The sequence below is a fragment of the Phodopus roborovskii genome, unplaced genomic scaffold (genome assembly GCF_943737965.1).
Source record: "Phodopus roborovskii unplaced genomic scaffold, PHOROB, whole genome shotgun sequence".
NCBI classification, from domain to species: Eukaryota; Metazoa; Chordata; class Mammalia; order Rodentia; family Cricetidae; genus Phodopus; species Phodopus roborovskii.
Window position 1 is genome coordinate 23,080,087 of NW_026125052.1, and position 12,002 is coordinate 23,092,088.

Genomic DNA, 12,002 nt, shown 5'->3' on the forward strand with positions numbered 1-12,002 from the left:
TAGTTATAATATCTCTTAAGAAATAAGTTATTGAGACTGCAGGATAGCTCAGCAGGCAAGCCTGACAAGTGGAGTTTGATCCCTGGGACCCCCATGTGGTGAAGGGAGAGAAATAGCTCCTAAAAGTTGCCCTTTGACCTCTACATGTAAATGGACACACACAGAGAGAGAGAGAGAGAGAGAGAGAGAGAGAGAGAGAGAGAGAGAGAGAGAGAAAATTATGAGTAAGGTTTTTTTGTGTGTTATTGCTGCCTCCTAGTGGCATTTATTGTGCATATTAGAGTTGTCTAAAGGAATAGAATTGATAGACTGAATATATAATATATATACACGTATGTGCATATATATAAATCTCCCTCCAATAATAATGATGAAGAAGACTGGCTTTATTAGACTGGCTTACAGGCTGTATCTGGTTAGTCCAACAATGGCTGCCTCATTGACGGAAAGGGTAATAATTTGGTAGTTGTTCAGTTCAGGAGGCTGGATGTCTCAGCTGTTCCTATCTGGTGTCGGAACCCTAGAAGATTCATGGAGAGCTGCTGGCCTTCATTCTATACTGGATTCCTAAGAAGTTAGTTTTACTACAGGCAAAGGAATGTCTCAGCAATAGGATAGGTGAACTTGCCGGTGAGAATGAGGGCAAGCAGGTAAAAAGCAGTTTCATTCCTCCAGATTTAGGGTGGGTTTTCCTGCCTCAAATACCGGGATTATGAAAATCCCTTACAGGCATGCCCAGCAGCGTGGGCTTTCATTGGCTGCTGATACAATCAAGTTAGCAGCCAAGATGAGCCAATACACTGAGTCTCGAAATGTTCACAAAAGACTTGGGGATAGAAATAGAAATTTCCTTTTGTCGGGTACTGGGCAATTTCCAAGATGCACATCTCCATCTTGCCAATTGTTTCATAAGGAAGCCAGAGAAGTTATGTAACTTGGATTTTGCCACACATCACCAAGGATCCCCGGAACCCAGATAACTGGACTCCAGAGTGTTGGCCTTTGTGCTGTAGCTATACATCAAGTAGGCTCTGATTTTCCCCAGTGGCTTCCTGAAAATAACTGTGCCTGAAAGCTGGGCTTTTATAGCCCAGTGCCACACATGGGATCAGAGTCGGCATGAAAGGTCATTGTACAGATGAGACTGGAAGGCCTTGCTAACTGATTGCTCCTCTGTTCTGACACTAGCCAGGATGACATACAGATTACTGGAGTGAAGGTGGATGGGATGGGAAACAAGGGTTTTGTTTGTTTGTTTGTTTTTTGTTAATAACCCTTAGCGTGATTTTATCTAAGAAGTTAGTTTGCACAGCTGAAGTAGGAATGGAATGATGAATATTGCTTAGTTCTGGCTTAAATTAAGGAATCCAGAACCACTGTATTAAAAGCAGTGACCTTTTCAATTTTTATTAATGAAGAAGAAAAACTATGCTATTTATTCTCTGTGCTCTTTAAACTGTGTCGATTTGTGGTGTAATTTATACTTTTGTGGTCTCTAAATAGAAAGTTCTGAGTCACTTCCCATCCAGTTTAAGGGATTTACTGGTTATGGGTCTGTTCTGATATTTATCTCTAATATGTTTATATAAGACAATAGAGGAATGATTCTTCGTATTTATAAATTGTTTCCAATCTAGATAGTTAAGTCATTCAAGATTTCATTCTAATGATAATTTAATAATAGAAAAATGGTGAAATAAGAAAGATGTCTCTGTGGGCAAAGATGCTCGCTGCCAAGCCTTATGACCTGAATTTGACCCTTTGGACCAATGTCTCCCTTAGCTTGTTCTCTGACGGCCATGGTGCACATTCGCGCGTGTGCACAAACACACACACACGGGTGGGAGTAGGGGTAATAAAAGTATAAAAAGTTAAATCACAAAAAAAATTTGATAACTTGATTGCTTTACACAAAAGTGCACAGAACCATTGATAGTTAATTCTTTTTTTTTTTTAAATGTGGAAGATTTTTGTCATTCTATCTGTCTTAATTGTTGTTTTATTGCTGTGAAGAGACACCATGACCAAGGCAGCTCTTATTAAAGAGAACATTTAATTTGGGGCTTGCTTACAGTTTCAGAGTGTTAGTTCATCATCATTATGGTAAGGGAGTATGAAGTTACTCATCGTGCTGGTACAGTAACTGAGAGCTTTAAGTTCTGATCCACAGGCAGGAGGCAGAGGGAGGCTGTGCCTGGCAGTGACACACATCTTCCAACAAGGACACACCTCCTAATTCTTCCCAATAATCCACCAACCAAGAACCACACATTCAAATATATGAGCCTATGGGGCTATACTCATTTAAAACACCACACTATCCCACATCAAATTTCACAAAAATGACAAAAAGCAAAAGAGATTCTACTATGGAAGACTAGAAAGCACTAATAAAAAACACTAACATTTTAAAAGAGTAGAACATGCAAAGTAAAAAGTCATACAAAATTTTAAAGATATAATTTGCATAGATCCAAAAAGTTGGATCTCCTAGATTGCCTCGTCTTACAGATATGCAAAATAAGTTTGGAGAGTAATTTGAGGGCAAAACTGTAATGCTTTTCTTATGTCCACTGAAGATTTCTTGTATAGGCTAAAAAGATGACTCAGTTAGTACAGTGCAAGCCCTGAAAACATGAGAACCCAAGTTCCATCCCCAGTACCCATATAAAACCAGGTGCAGGAGCTCATAAACCCTAGACTGGGGAGTACGCAGGAGTGGGCGGGGTAGACTGCATTCTAGGGCTAGCTGGTAGTCAACCTTGTCAAATCTGCAGCCTCCAGGTTTAGTGAGAGACTGTCTCAAGAACAGCTAGACAGTGACTGAGGAAGATACCCATCATTGACATTTGACCCCCACAATACTGTATACATGCACACAAACATATATATGAACACACACACAAATATATGTGCACACAAACATATAAATATATATAAACACACACATATATAAACACAAACACACACACATATATATGCATATACACACATATATAAACACACACATATACACACATATATATACACACACAAACACACACATGTGTGCACACAAACATATATATATATAAAACACACACACATATATGTATATATATTTATATATATCCACACATACATGAAATAAGTCTCTTGGTAACTTGGTAACTGAGACTTCAATAAAGACTTCTTAAGTATTGTGAGAACCATAATTAGTAGCTACAGGAGAAAATTAGGCAAATTATGTTATATCTATATGGTAGGATAATAAGGCCACGTTTAAAATGATGTTAGTGTAATATATAGATAGAATATTTGAACATATATGTATGTGATATATATTAATCCTGGTTACTTTTTTTGGTTTGTTTTTTTGGTTTTCAAGACAGGATCTATCTCTATGTGTAGTAGCCCTGTCTATCCTGGAACTTGTTCTGCAGACCAGCATGGCCTTGAACTCATAGAGATCTGCCTGCCTCTATTTCTCAAGTGCTTGGATTAAAGGTGTGTGCCACCACTAACCCAGCCCCAATCCTAGTTAGTTTTTAATGGTAAAATTGTGTTAATTTTCCACTTTAAACACTTCAGTATTTTATAATTTACCTACAATAGCATGTATACAAAATCTCAAAAATGTGCAACTGAAAATTCTTAGCTTAGTAAATAAAACTCCATTTCTGTTTATGGCTAATTCTTGATTAGTAACAGAAATAATTGATAATCTACTGCAGTGATTCAAAGTCAGTAACTTTTGTTTTTGTGCCATGCATTTTTAGGTGTGTTTGTTACTCACAGTCAGTCCATCAAACGACTAGACAAATTCATAATGAAGAAAAATATTGAAGAAAAGAAAAATGTGTTACCATAATTCAGATCTACATTAATATTTTCCAAGAGTTATTTTTGGAGAGATTAGAGGGTAGATATTCAGGGAGTAAAATTCCTTCCCTCATTTCCTCTGAACTTGACTGAATAACATTTTTCTTCTTGCCCCCTTTGAAAATATATGTGATGTGACTGCATGTATGTAGGCATGTTTGCTTGTGTGTGTGTGTGGGGGGTGCACAGGTGTGTTTGTGTGTGCTTGAGGTTGATATTAGGAGTCTTCTTTATCACTTTGTCTCATTTGAACCCAGAGCTCATCTATACAGATTGTATAATTAGGCATTTTGCTATGGGGATACTGTCTCTGCCTGCTGGGTGCTGGAATTATAGGTGGGAACCACACCTACCTGGCAGGGGGTCTGAACTCTGGTCCTCATGCACAAGCAAGCATTCATTTACCTACTAGACTATCTCTGCACCCCTTGTACTTTTGTTCATTGTCTAAAAATCACATGCATTTATTGGTACCACACAATGTTTTGAGATATGCATGCAACATGGACTGGGTACCTTGAGCAAATTGACATACATGTTACTTCACATACTTACCCATTTTATAAGGGTGAGTACAAGGCAAACACTACAGTAATATACCTTGAGTGGAATTTTCAAGAATACAATATACAGTCTCTCCTCCACCCAAAGAAGATGCCCAAAGTAAAAAAGGCCAAGGGGAAGAAGATGGCCACTGTCCCTCCATCATGAAGAAGCAGGAAGCCAATAAAGTGGAGAATCCTATGAGAAAAGGCCCAAGAACTTCAGCATGGGCAAGACACCCAGACCAAAAGAGTCCTCACCCGCTTTGTCAAATGGTTCTGCTCCATCTGGCTGCAACAGCAGCTCAAAGTACCTCTTTTGATTAACCACTCCACCCATATCCTGGAGGGTCACACAGCTGTCCTTAAGCCGTCTGTGCTTAAGCTTGCTCAGAAGTGCAGGGCAGAAGAGACAAAGCAGAAGAAACTAAGGCTGCTGGCTGTGCAGAGAAGAAAGCTGTTAGCAAAGAGGCTCCCCCTACTTAGAGACCACCTTCCTTTGAGTAGGAGTCCATAGGGTCACTACCTCGGTAGAGAATCAGAAAGCTGTGCTCTTGGTAACAGTGTCAGCCTCTTTGAGCTGGTGGCTTCCTGCCTGCCTTGTGTCACAAGATGGGGGTCACCTGCAGCATCATCAAAGAGAAGACGAGGCTGGGGACAATGGCTGGTCCCCAGGAAGACAGGCACCACCATTGCCATCATGCAGATTAACTCAGAAGACAAAAACACTCTGGCTAAGCAGGTGTGAGCTATCAGAACCAATTACAATGACAGATACAATGAGGTCTGACACCACTGGGGTGGCAATGTAATGGTTCCAGAATCTATGCCTCGAATTGACAAGCTGGAGAAGAAAAGGGTAAAGAATCTGACTCTGAACTGGGTTAACTGTGTGCTGCTAAGTTTCCTCTACATAAACATAACTTAAAAGTTGCCCTTCAAAGAGTGTGATACACAGTTATTGCCTATAGTCAGCATGCTGTACTCTTGAACTTCTTATTCCAATTGGAAACCCATATCCTTTGATCAGTAAGCTCCACCTCTTACATTCGATGGACTCCGAGTAGCCACATTTCTGCATATGTGAGTTTTACAATCTGATTCTTGGTGCAAACAGTCTGGATTATGGGTTATTATTCTTCAGCTGTGACTGTGTTCACACATACCATTGAAAACCAAATATTCTTTTCTTTGGAAACCAAATATTTTTTGTTCTTTCTTTTCTTTAGCACAACTTGCCTCTGAAGCAATGAGGAGCTATTTGTGTTTACCTCCAGTGATGTGGATATTTGAAAGTGCACCTCGAAAAGAGTGTGGTCTCCTTCCGGAGGCCGAAAATTACTAATTACAAACAAGCGACTCTTCTGTTTTCCTTATGGAAAAATTGAAAGGATGTTTTAAGCTGTGCTTAGGTTAGGTTTGGCACCACACCGTCCCAAAAGGATTCTGCCCAAGGAATTCTGTCGTAAACTTTTACCGTGTCACACCGGATGTCATTTAAGACAGTATTCTTACGACTTAAATTTTGTTTCTGTTGGTATTTTAAAGCAAACAGTTCAGAGCTTCCAGAAACGTAAAGGATCAAAGAACACCACCACACGGCAGTGTAGACTGCCCTGAGGTCCGTGGCATTTCCTGGGAAGAACAAAAATACATACATCCATCTATCTACCTACCTACCTACCTACCTACCTACCTACCTACCTACCTACCTACCTACCTACCTACCTACCTACCTATCTATCTATCTATCTATCTATCTATCTATCTATCTATCTATCTATCTATCTATCTATTCTAAAGTGTTCTCGAGCTACTGAGTAGGAAGCCGGGAAGCAGCTGCGTCCACACTTTAGTCCAGGGATCACAGGAGATTAAGCCTGGAAACCGCTAAGGGCCTGGCAGGCTAAAACACGAGCTCGGCGCCTGCGCAGTGGCCCAGACGGTTACCACAGCAACGGAGCGGCTTGGGGTGACCTATCGAGGAGGGTGGGGGGGAAAGCGCGGTGGGAAGTCTCCGCCCCTTGCATGGCAACGGCACCCGGGAGGGGCGGAAATTCCCACCCCCTAGGATGTGAGGGGCAGTGATAGACATAAGCCAGCGCGTCGCCATGGCAACCGCGTTGAGCGCCAGCCGCTGCTCCAGGGGGCGGGACAGGCGAGCTCGGTAGTCCCGCCCCCGCTTATGCTGGACACCCGCGGCCCAGCGGCCCGCAAGGATTTGAAACCGTTTGGCTGTGGCGGCGGGGCGTCGGCGGCCGAGTGGACGGCTTGCTTGTGGGGGCTCAGGTTCTCTCTCTCCTCCTTCTTCTTCTCTCACCGATAACTCCCCCCCCCCGCCCTACTCCCAGGTTCTGAGTGGAATTTTGCGCGGGACGGAGCCCCCCGCGCGTGCGGCCCGGCCCGGGGCGTCGCCGCAGGCCGGGGACCCGCGCTTGCGGCCTGCGTGGCGCGCGCCCCCGCGGGGTTAGCAACCCAAGCGAGGGCCGGGGAAAGTTCTCCATAAAGTTTGGTCAGGCGTCATGGCGTGCATGGCCCCGAGCCCCGACGGAGGGGGGGGGGCTTGCGGTTGTGAGGAGAGTTCTGGGTCCCGGAGCAGGGAGGAGAGCGCTGGGGCCTGGGTGGGCCACGCAGGCGCCGCTCACACCGGCGGAGGAAGTGACCGCCGGCACCGGACAGCTGCAGTGTCCCCAGAGCAGTGACTCAGGAGCAGGACCCGACTGCAGGCTGGCTCCCAGAAAGCCCTCGTGGACTCGGGCTTTGCAAGGTTCCCAGCCCGGAGTCGCGGCCCTTGAGCGGGACGTGCAGTGTTTGTTGTGATCCGGAGAACTAGGACGCAGGACAGCTGCCTTTTGCTTTGTGTTTGAGACAGGCTCTCACTTGTGTAGACCTTGCTGCTGTCGAATTCAGAGATCCACCTGCCTCAGCCTCCGCCTCCCGAGTGCTGGGATGACAGGGCCGGTGCCCCCTCCCTACCACATCAGCATGCTTGTCTTGACCATTTAGAGATGACTGAAAGTAAGATGGAAAAGGCAAGCGAAATGCCAGTGAGCCCCGCGCCACAGTGGCTCGTTCCCTTACCCACAGCTAAGTGGAGAGCAGGATCATGTGTGCAGTGTTCAGGTCCAGTCGATTACCTACAGGACTCAGTTCATTCACGCCGCCGCTAAGCCCCAACTTCCGGCTGGTAAAGGAGAGTGGAAATCACATCTGGTTAAGGGCCCTGGAGGACACACCGGCATACGTTTCTAATGCCCACAGCTGCCCCGGATGTCCTCTAGGAAGACATCCAGATGTGTAACCCGCAAAAATGTGCCCTGGTAATCCTTGTTGACTCGTTGGCATTTCAAGCCTTCTGTTGTACTCTCCGCAATATACTTATTGGAACAACAACAGCAAAAACATTTTACACAGCTTTCAGGAATGTTTTTGCGTTTGGCAAGGTACATGCTACGCGTATGAGGTGTGTTCTTGGCTTAGCAGTTGTGTCTCTTTTAAGGCTGTTACTGTTGGTGGCTTGCGTGTGCTTTGCTGATTTCTATGGCAGCCGAGAACCTTTCAAACAGGTCTTAGCCCGTTTTATAACTGCCCACAAAGAAACATTTTAAAAAAGGGGGGCAGTGAGTTTAGTAAAAGACACCATATAAATACAGAATATAAATTTAAGAGCCTCCCAACTTCTTTATACTTTTGAGGTAGGTTTCATGTGTACTAGTCACATTGTAATTGGTGTCAGTAGAAGACAAGCTATGAGTGACTTAATTCTAAACCAAGGATAGAGGTTTACTTAATGTTCCTTAAAACAAAAAAGCTTTTGAGGTATGGTTTCTCAGCAGAGTTGTGGCTGTCCTGGAACTCACTCTGTAGATCAGGCTGGCCTTGAACTCTGTCTCCTAAGTGGTGAGATGAAATGCGTGCACCATCATGATGCCCGGGCCTTATTTTACAGTTTTAATATTTTAAACCTGGACTTCTTATGAACAGTATAAAAACCTTTTCCGTAGCTGGAAGTAATTTGTGTATACAGTATACTTTGTGTAGCAGAAATTCCTTCAGAAATTGAAATGTTAATTTATATTTTGTTGTTGTGGGAGAATGTATAAGGAAAGGTAGAATTTTAGCTTTGACTAAGTATCACACTGACTTTATTTTTGTGTGGGTGTGTGTGCGCACACAGATTTGGAGGCCAGGAGTCAACGCTGCGACCTCAGGTGTCTTCAGGAGCTGTCCAGCTTGTTTTGTAGAGTCTCTTGCTGAGAGCTGGGACCTGATTAGGCTTGGCCAGGGCTGGGGGTGGGGGGAGTGAGCTCTAGGGAGCCTGTTTGTCTTTCTGGTACTGGAAATACGGGTGTGTGCCACTTGAGCCTACCTTCTTTGATGGTTACTGGGGATCTAGCTCAGTCCTCCTGCTTCTTCAGCAAGCACTTTACTGACCCAGCCGTTTCTGCTTTTCTTTTCTTTGAGTGTGATTTTGGTTATTACATATCCTGATGGCAAAAGATTGCCTTTCTACTGGTCAGAAAAAATTTTTTTTTATTAGTTGGTGATATTTCTGACTTACATGTCAATGGCCAAGTGGTCAGATTATGTAAGAGCTAGGGATTTCAGAATTTTGATCTGGGCTTTGCTTAATTATATGATTTCAGTGAGTCATTTAACTGCTGGATTTAGTCTCCTCTAATATCAAACACTAACATGTTTGCAAATGTCAAAGGATTTATTGAGAATTAGTGATTAGGAGGAACCTTTTTGTTTTGGCCACAGCAAATGACAGGCTTAGGCAAAATTTTTGAGTACATGGACATGATGTGTAAGCCTGGAAGTATATCTAGGGCAGAGCTGTGCTTAAAGTTTTGGACCTGTGAGTTTCTACTGGGTTATTTATCCATTTGAATAGTTGTTTTCAATGTTATTATCTAGAATGCTATCACAGTGTTTTATATAATACATACTGTACTTTCACCAACTACTGAATATATTGTGGGAATTTAAAACAAAGCAAACCAAATACAACTCCAAACTCATCAACTAGTCATTAAATTAATTTAAATCAAATCACTTGATTAATTAATTATTTATGCAGTACTGAGGTTTGAGACCAGAGCCTCATATATGGCAGGCAAGCACTCTGCCACAGAGCTACCTCCCCAGCCCGAATGAAGTTTGATTTAACCATGTCTTAAAATCTAAAACATCCCTTCCTCTGAAACACAGAAAGTAGGAGGGCCATTTTTGACAAGTGGAATCAGGAGCATGTAATATCCCAGCTCTGTAAGACCTGTTTGGATGGTGCTCAGAATAGAAGCATTAAAAACCAGTCATTTGGGGCTGGGGAAATGGCTCCATCTGTAAAGTGTCTGCTGTTTCAGCATGAGGACCTCAGTTTGGGTCCCCAACACGCAAATAAAAACTGAATGTGGTGGTGTGCATCTGTAACCCTAGAGACAGGTGGATTTCTGGTTCTTATTGGCCAGGTAGCCTAGCTCAATTTGGTGAAAGGGCCTCTCTCAAAAATTAATGTGCATAGTGATCAAGGAAGACATGCAAAACCCCACATGAAAGTGCACACACTCACGTACTTGTGCTCCCCCCCAAATTGTCAAAAAGGTAATTAGTCATGCTTAAGTTGAACACTAACCTGTTTAGTCAGCAATCAGTTCTTTAGATACTAACATGTACTTGACAATATGCGGGGTGCTTACTAAGGTCTCAACCCCTGCTTTCCAAGTACCTCTCCCAGATGTAGAAAGTATGTAAATGACATATAATGTATGGTAAATACAGTGACACAGATGTGAGCATTTACAGTGAGATGAGAGCAATAATTAGCCTAGGTAAGTAGGACTAGCCACACTCAGCCATGACATTTGAGCTGCATATATCCATCCCTGTCTGTAAAGACCTGTGTGCATTGGGAGCAGAATTAGGTAAGGGCTTGGAGTGTTTGAAGAATGATGAGAAGTTCATCATGACAATGAAGAAATTAAAATGGCCATTGGTGGGTTTGTGTAGTTAGGCAAAGAATAGCTGTGGAAGAGAGGCCTAAATGGAAGGCACTTGCATGGCTAATGTAGATTTGGGAAGTATCCTGTAGTCGGCAGTAGAGAGATTTGAAATAGTTATGATAAGCTTCACTTTTCCTCAGGTAGAGACAAGGCTCGCTGGAGGACAGGACATGGGGTCATTGTAGTAGTACAAGTTCATGGTGCAAAGGGTTTTGTCTGATAGCATGCGGTGAGAATAGAGAAGCTGGTGCTTCTGTGTGTTTGCCCATGGGCTGCTTTATGGAGAGTTTAGATAATGCAAACCTGCTTTATGGAGAGTTTAGATAATGCAAACCTGCTTTATGGAGAGTTTAGATAATGCAAACCTTGCTATGTCTAGCAAGGAAGAGGAAATAGATGGTGATACCACTAAGCATATGGGGACAATTGTAAAGAATTTCCTTTGGGATACATGCAACTTAGTAACAAGCAGGACATTACAGAACAGGTCCAGGAAGCTGTTGTAAATATGAGTTTGGAACTGCGAGGGCAGAGTAGAAGTTAACAATAAAATTTAAGGTAAGTGACATAAAGAAACTAGTGATTGTGATTGCCCAGAGAGAAGGTAAAAGTCAGATTAAAAGAACCGAGGAAAGATCAGCACAGCATGAGGACTTGATGGTTGCTGGAGAAATGAGCCACTGGGGGACTGAGAAGAAGTGACCTGGGGAGGGGGCAATGCAGGAGGGAGCGAACTGTTGAAGTCGAAGATGCATTGCGAGGAGTAGCCAGTTGTAAGGAGGGTAAGGTGCGTAAAAAGGAGGGTAAGGTGCTGTGAGATGTGGTACCATGAAGACAGAAGATACTGTGTGGATCACGGGGGAACTCAAGGGCTCAGCAGCATGCTAGAATGGAAAAGGTAATTCCTATGGAGGACGAAGCTGGAGAAGTAAATTAAGAGTGGACTGGTGAATGGAGGGCTAGAATGAGGGGTGACAAAGGAGGGGAAGGGGCCGGTGGAGATGGAGAATCTGGAATAGGGAGGAGGTAGGGAACTGAATGATTGATAAATGATAGGAGGAGATACCATCTTGGAAAGGAGAGTTACTGTTGCTTGGGATGTAGGAATAGAGTCAAGGTAAGGATGTAAGGGTGTGTCCTTTCAGAGGTGGGTTGAAGAGAGAATCATTTTAATAGGGCTGGTACCATCTAAGTTTTTTCCCTTAAATGGAAAGAAGAGTTGCAGTTGGTTAAGGGCTTTAGGCTTCGTGGACTCTTCAAAGAGCTCCAAGGTAGTGCCATCTCTCCTGAGTTGCTCCTTAGTTAGGGAGTTATAGAATCAATGGGGTTTGCAGCATTGCCAAGTGGAAAGAAGAGCTCCAAGGGAAGAGGAGGTGGGGGGAGGTGGAGGGAGGGAGGGGAGGAGGGAGAGAGGAAAGAGAGAGGTGCATGTGAGCATCTGCAGAGAAGGTGCTACTATCAGGTAGAGGTGTTCCTAATGAGAAAGGGAAGCAACTGGTATAGGCAGATGACTGGAGGCCCCAAAGAAGGTGGTTGTGGGAGGAGCCATACCTGGGAAGCAGCAGCAAGGATCTTAGCCAGTGTTTGCCCTCCT

The 12,002-nt window shown here is 43.6% G+C and overlaps 1 protein-coding gene across 1 annotated transcript in view; it reads left to right on the top strand.

Annotated features, from left to right (window-relative positions):
* Positions 1-712: 712 nt before the first annotated feature.
* Cep112 (centrosomal protein 112) overlaps positions 713-12,002 on the top strand; it is a 382,234-nt gene continuing 370,944 nt past the window's right edge. The window contains exons 1-2 of the mRNA XM_051182944.1: positions 713-860; positions 6,550-6,690. Of these exons, the coding sequence (XP_051038901.1) occupies positions 713-860; positions 6,550-6,690 (289 nt within the window). The remainder of the gene's footprint in view (positions 861-6,549; positions 6,691-12,002) is intronic.